Genomic DNA, 7,480 nt, shown 5'->3' on the forward strand with positions numbered 1-7,480 from the left:
CCCTCACCTCGGAATATATTTCGCTAAAGCCGATGGAAAGAAATGCAGGGGGGCAATAATGATAAGCGGACCGTGTTACTTTATCTACACCTATTTACTTCGTTTGGGGAATAATCATGATATTTTGCTATTATGTAGGTTAAAAATAACCGCTGAAGATAAGTATAGGAAATAGATAGTGAACATAAATAAGCGTATAAAATAGAACATGCAAATAAATAGCCGAGAAACTCGATGACCAATTTGTTTTCATTCCGTTCTACATTCGACAATTGCAATAAAAGAAACTAAACATTTAACGATCAAACAATTGCATAATGTTCTACGATTCTGACCATATTATTATGCCTCCCGTAAACGTTTCCGCTTTAATGTATTACCACATTACTAATGATATCTTTCATCTTAATAGTCGTCATAAGATACAAATCAAACTGAATTACATAAATCAAATTACAAAGAAAGTGTGAGAACAAAGAAATTGATAATAATTAGTAGAATATATCTGCGATTCTAAAGATGCCGCCGTCGTGGTTTTTTCTATTGAATTTATCTTTTTTTTTTTTGTTCGTTTGTCGGAAAATGATTTTCGCCGCTTTCACATTTGGCTTTGATCTTTGTTCGCAATCGTAGCAACGTGAATGTAAATCGGCGCGATTTGAATTGCGCGTATTGGTTATACAATAGTCACCAGTTTTTTCCGCGAGACGGTTTTTCATAACGCAAAACAGGGTGGGGGGGGGGAGGGGGGGAGGAGAAAAAAACGAAAAGAGAAAAAAAAAACTGCACGCTTGACAATGTTCCGCAGGTGCGCCGTGAGCTCGATTTATTTCCGGCTCGTCGTTAGCTCTGAGCTCCGCGACGACGGTATCGATTATCATATTAATTTATTACGGAATGTCGCCTGTTCTCGGCAAGTAACACGGGATACTCGTGACACGCATACTCGCAGAAAACGCGTGGGCGTGGACGCGGGTCGCACCTGAATCATCCACGCTCGGCTCGAGCGATCGAGTAAGCGATTAATCGAACCGATCTTGATCGCTCCTTAGGCGTGGGTCGTTTTCGACGTTATCGCGCGTATCGCTTGCTCCGTGACGAGCGAATTTTAAGTGCGCTAAAGTAAGAGAGAACGTAGTCCGAGCCCCAAAATGATCGGCGGTCCGATCGCTCGGAGCGATCTTATTAAATCTCGAGCGATGGGATGCAAATTTGCGTGGGCCCGTGGCGCGACCCGCTCTTTTTTTTTTTTTTCTTTTTTTATTTCCGGACAAAAAATTTACAAATATCACCAGCAATTTTACGACGATCGGATGTACGCTGTGTGGCGTATTGCCGATGGAAAAAAATACAAATGTATATACAGTTGGGAGACCGGGTGCGTTATCTGTAGCCGTGTCGATTTCGTTCGCGCGATATAACAGTGACCATTTCCATGGATTTTTCCATGAATATTCATGATGAACGCTGAACGGCGTTATACCGTGCGAAACCCCTCCGGGTTATTATCTAGGAATCAGCCGATCGGATAATATCGCGAGAAGCGAAGCCATATCTGGAATTTAACGATGCGACTAACAGTGGAGCAAAGCAGAAAATATATTTTCTCGAGCTCGGCTTTACCCGTCCCAAGACGCCTCGAAAACGATCTTCGATTTCCCATTCTCCTCAGCTGTCCGATTGACTTAATCGCGAGTTGAAATTTGATATGTTAGAATAGAATGAACAGATTGCGGAGAAAATCGATACTGTTAGCATAATGTCATCGTTAATATACGGCAGGCTGTGTTCGTTGTATACGTCGGATACCGTAGGTACCTCCTGTTGGACCTGGTATTTTTTGGTCCGATCGAAGGACCAATCCTGCTTTAATAGCACAAAAACGGCGGATTTCGTGAGATCGAGAAAGAAAGCCGGCGGAATATTAGACGGGATCCGTTTCTCAATGAGAGCGCCTTGCTGCTGATGGACGCTCAAAAAAACTCCTACGAGATCTACGTAGCATGATAATAAAAAGATTCGTCTGTGTCTTCCCTTTTCCTTCTGTTTCAACAAATGACGTTACATTATTGTGACATGCTGCCAAGTTTTCGAATACCGCTGAACAGCGCTGATCATCGTGGAGGCGATTTATGGAGCGCGATTATTGCGCGTGTGAAAACTGGCGGCTAGGTTCATAAAAGCGGAGCCACGAGAGTGAATGGAAACGTTATTCCGGACGATCCATGGCTCTCGACGTGGCTCTCATGAAGCGAGGAAATTATATCCGTCGAAAATGTATAGCTGCCGCTTACAGCAAACGTAATTTACGACGTTGTTTTAATCGGTGATCTTTTAATAAGGGGATCTTTAATGAGGCTGCATTCGTAGTAGTTTTCGCGTTTATATCTTTGGGAAATTTAAACGATACGATACCGAACATTATGAGCTTTTTACAAGATGTTACCTTTAAGATATTACCTTTAAGCTTTAAACCGTAAAGAAACTGTCCAGTCATAGTCGAATGTGGGAAGAATAATCGACCGGTCACGGTTGATTATTTTTCTCATATTTGATTGGTCAGTTTCTTACAGCTTAAGGCTTAAGGGGATGCTGAAGTCGTACTTGATTGATATCGATAGCAGGTACAGTTTAATTTCAAATTAAAAATGTCGATAATAGTGACATCTTTAATTCATTTTTCACATTATTGTTCTGTCTCACTCGACGCATATATCTGTCCTTATCTAACATGTTACAACGCCATCTCTTGCAAGAGCACCTACTACTAGATACAATTATTGTTTTGTTTACCATCCCGAGTCTTCGCCAAGCATACGTATACACGTAATTTGCAAATGAATACGGTACAAATCTTTTTTTTTAACTTTTAATTTTATAAACTCAATATTATTCGTTCACGTAATCCGACGGGTGGTGCAACGTCGTTTATAGTCTATACGAGCTAAAATTTTTGTATTAAGAAAACATTTACGTCAGCCCTACGAATTGAAAAAATATAAGTTTTTAATTTTCGTTTTGTTTTTTTTTTTTTTTTTTTCGTTTTTAATATAAAGTCCACTGCCCCACTTCCTAACTTTGCGTACTTAAATTCTGTAAAAGGCTTTTCGATTCCGTTCAGTCAATTCGGAGATTTTCATACGACTGTAATGTCTCGACACTTTGGACACTCCAGCATCCCCTTAAAGCTTATAGGTAATAGCTTATTATAGAAAGTTTAATACTGTTCTCGACGATTACTTCGTTGGTCAATTAGCGAGTTATGTTAGCATATCAGGACAAAGATGATACAGAGGCGAAGATAACGGAAGGGTATGAAACGGAAGAGACTTGCTCGCATGCCCCGCAGAGGGGAGAGCCAGCCGACAAAAAGTCCCGAGGAATCCTGTAAAAACGGAGTCGCGACGAGGGAAGCGTACGCGAAGAGGAAGGTCGGAAAGAGCGATAAATATCGCTCAGCGTGGAAGTTTTTATTGCGTCGAAAGTGCGAAGTGTTCTTCTCTGTCTGCTGTCATTTCTCGTCGCTACCACTCCGTCTTTATCTTCGATTCCCATCTTGCTCGTCGCGACGATCAGAATGACTCTGACATGAGACGCTGACTTTGAGTTCCGTTAGTGATATTTTATCTCGGAACTATTACAACTTATTGAGCCTTGCGTCTACGATACTAGAAATTGGTCATAGGACTTCTGGATGAAGAAAGAATTGAGCAAACGCGTTGGTGACCGAATTGTTGAAATATGATTTATTCTTTGTCTGTGCCCGAAATATCTCGCATTGATTTCTAACAACATGGACGCAAGGCTTCAAATCTGTTCGTGTTGCTTGAAATCTCAAACGTTGTTATTAAAACGAGATAAGTGTATCCAGATATTGAAAAAAAAAAAAGAGAAAGTAAAGATTTCGCAAAAAGAAAAATGCAAGGCAACGTGAGCAGAAATGTCAATAATGATAATGCTCGGATATGTCTTGGATAATTAGAGGAAGTGATATCACGTTAGCATACTATTATCGTTATAAAAAGTAACATACAGAGATTGCATAACGTTATTAGGGTGAATATCAAGGTATAATGAAATAGTTGAGGACTCGAAAAAGCCATACGTAAAGCTTGTTTACTTTTCATTGCGGCTGCGCCGCGATGCAGCGGATCCAATTACAGACAGGCCATCGTTGGCTCCGATTAATTACAGAGCCGCAGCTGCTCATCTCGCCGCTCGCTGTATTCGTAATATTGTGTTTCGCGCTTCTCTAAATTTAGACAGCGTCTTTCCGCAGATTCCGCCGCCATTTGCAATGCGCGATATGCCAACGAACGTTCCGTTTGTATCCTGTCGGACGCGCTTTTACGCTTACAGATAATCAATTTGCAATTTTGTATTAAAAATCCGGAAATTTCTATTCTATTCGTTATTTGCGTGCGTTCCAAGTTACATTTGCGGATGGAAATGCGATTTCGAAAGTTTCTTTCTCGACGTTTGCGCGAAGTGTGGGAGTTCTCCGTAACGCGGACGTGAGCTCGGGGTTCGAAATTAATGTCTATAATTCGAGGTATAGTCAGGAGACACAGGGTGGGAGACAAGACGAAGCGCGGTTTGGCAAAACATCATCTTGTTATCAGCGTATGCCGTGAAGGTGGTGGGGCGGGCGTTGTTAGCAAGAACCAACTCGATATATCGATCGGCCACTTGGGCCAAGTAAGCAGGTTTGCATGCGTCGCATGCACGTTTTGATATTCGCTGGCAACAATGTGCATCCGCAAATTTGCACGGATATTAAGAACGCTGCACTTTCCTGGCTGACGGCGAAAGATGGGGATCGGTTAATTAGTCGTCATGGTGGTCGTCGTCGTCGTCGTCGTCGTCGTCGTCGTCGTCGTTATTGTTGTCGTAAGATAATAACCGAAGCTAATTAATTTGATGCGTTATGAGCTCTCTGTACCGCCATTAATGATGAGAGGTGACCGTATCGTCGCAGGATGGCCCATTATATAATAATTGCCCATTCATTTTTGTCCCACAAATATAACTCTAATTTTAGACATCGTAACCATGCCAGATTTTTTGGCTTTTAATTATCTTCTCGTTAAAGCGATATGATCGTTTTTACAGTGGCATATTTATTCTGTACATTTTTTGGAGTGGAATCTTATTTTAAAGAGTAAAAATTAAGTTGGTTTTGTTGAAAAGAGTAGCTCAATTTTCAATCTATAATAGACTTTCTTCAATAAACCGTTGTCTAAGCTTTAAGTTTTAAGCCGTAAAAAATTAACCAATTATAGTCGACTATTCTTCTTACATTGACTGTAGTAATTAGCTTGTGACTTAAAACTTAGGTAATGAATTATTGTTTATATATATAAGAAACCCTTTAAGAGTGAAGTTTTATTTTTCGGAGTGACAATTTATTCTAAAAATCTGACAATACGTGTCAACGCGCGCGAGAATTTCATAGCCACTTCAATTAAAAAAAAAAAAAAAAATCAGTTTCGATTTAAAATTTATTGGGCTCCGATGCGACTCTTCAATGATTCGTACGTAAAAAAAAAAAAAACTGCAAGTCTAAAAGAAAAACCAGCCATTAAGGAGAATAAAAAAAAGTTATCGGTGATATCGCAATCATTACGCTCGCGCGACTTCCACATGCGACACGCGGTCTAATTCGAACTCGGAGCGCAATTAGCGTCAGGCGAGCAGCACCATTTCTCGATCCGACATTTACATAGCGCTCTTTCTTGTTGATAAACACGATAAAACGGACGAACGCGCGTCGTCTAGCCGGTACGCATACATAACGCGATCTGGTCGGCGCGACATCATGCTGGTGGACACGCTCCTCTAATGCCGTAGAACGAAATTAAGATTGCTAATGAAGAATTAATTACGCGTGGGTAAGTTCAGTGTTTTATCGTGTATAAAGCGAATCGTGATGGCTTCAAACTCAATCGAAGAATGATACACGTCGTTCGTTGTAAGGACAAGAGGAAGAAGAGTCATAATACCGCGTACCAAGCTAGCGGGTCTCGCACTTAATTAAGACGCCTGTTGCAATTAGGCCTTTACGATCGGTATAAAATCCGATCATTCCGAGCACGCACGTGAATCAGGTTCTTCCTTCTCGTGACGGTCGTTGCTACGACAGCATATCTATACTCCTCTCATGTGGCTACCATTCTCTCAGATAAAACGATTTCTCGAGCGAGGCACGATCGCACTCTCGCAAGACACCTGTTCAAGTTCTTCATGGCAGAGTTTATAAAAATATTTATGGCAGGTCAGCAGCGGCAATGAAATTTCCTTTAATAGCTGGAACAATCAATGCCTTAAATTACATGACTTATTTTCATTCTCCTTTACATTAGGAACAAAAAATTCCGTCCGCATTGTGAAATATACTACTCGTCCGTCGACATCGTAACATGTAATGATTTCGCCAGTGATGTCAGGATATTAAACTTTGTGCGATGAGAATTTATTTAATTAGATAAGTTAATTAGAAAAGTTCTTAAAAAGTAAAACTAATAAAAACTTTAGTAAGTGAATCCCAAGGATTCAGAACTCATGTTCCTTCGCGTGAAAAAATATGTTCCGTGGTACAGATATTGAACATCGATACAATTCACACATATTTATAATTATTTATTCGCATTTACACGTGCATTACGTGCATTATCCCGTCTAAACGTTCCACGTTTCGTTTGCTTTTCAGCGAGGATGTCGAGCAGCGGCGTGTCGAGCGGTCCAGTGAGCCAAGTCTGCCGGCCGCACTTCCACAGCTCGGTACTCCATCCGTGGCTCTCCGGCAGCAGCGCGGACACCTCGAAGACACCCTGGGGATTCCCCGCGACGACGACCACGGGCGGCGCTGTGAACGACGAGAAACCGCAGAGTCCCTTGGGATCCTCGCTGCCGCCCACCACTGGAAGTTTATCGAGTCACGGTGGCGGCGGTCACCATCTCTTCTCCTTTCCGCCGACACCGCCCAAGGACGCTACGCCTGACAGCATAACCGCCAGCACGACCTCCAGCACGAATAACAACAATTCCACGAGCGCGAATAATAATAACAGCGGTAATCCTCTCTCCGGGTTGGGCGGTGGTACTACCAGCGAGTACCAAGCGGCGGTCGCTCACGCGGCGGTGATGGGCGCGTTTATGCACCATCAAGACGCGCTAGGCGCGTCCGGTGCGAGCTCGTGCGACATCAAGCCGACGGTGATGCTTGGGCACCATCACGGAGCGCCCTCGCCGCCACATCAGCAACACAACGGCTCCAACAACGGGAGCAATGGTCCCGCCGGCACGAACGGCTCATCCGGGCAGGTGAAGCAACGAGAAGGTAATAACCAATCTGGCAATGTGACGGGCAGCCAACAGGCGAGTGCCACGCAACAGCAGCAACAACAGCAACAGGACGCGTATCAGAGCAACAACGGTGTGCCGGCCGGCGGCGGCGGTGGTGGCGGTGGTGGTGGCGGCG

At 42.9% G+C, this 7,480-nt stretch overlaps 1 protein-coding gene across 5 annotated transcripts in view; it reads left to right on the plus strand.

Moving 5' to 3' along the window:
• LOC108750089 (GATA-binding factor C-like) overlaps positions 1-7,480 on the plus strand; it is a 97,135-nt gene that overhangs the window by 17,386 nt on the left and 72,269 nt on the right. For all 5 annotated transcript variants that reach the window (XM_018489331.1, XM_018489335.1, XM_018489334.1 and 2 more), the window contains exon 3: positions 6,710-7,339. In XM_018489331.1, coding sequence (XP_018344833.1) covers positions 6,710-7,339 — 630 coding nt within the window. The remainder of the gene's footprint in view (positions 1-6,709; positions 7,340-7,480) is intronic.

This window comes from Trachymyrmex septentrionalis, unplaced genomic scaffold (genome assembly GCF_001594115.1).
Source record: "Trachymyrmex septentrionalis isolate Tsep2-gDNA-1 unplaced genomic scaffold, Tsep1.0 scaffold32, whole genome shotgun sequence".
Lineage (NCBI taxonomy): Eukaryota > Metazoa > Arthropoda > Insecta > Hymenoptera > Formicidae > Trachymyrmex > Trachymyrmex septentrionalis.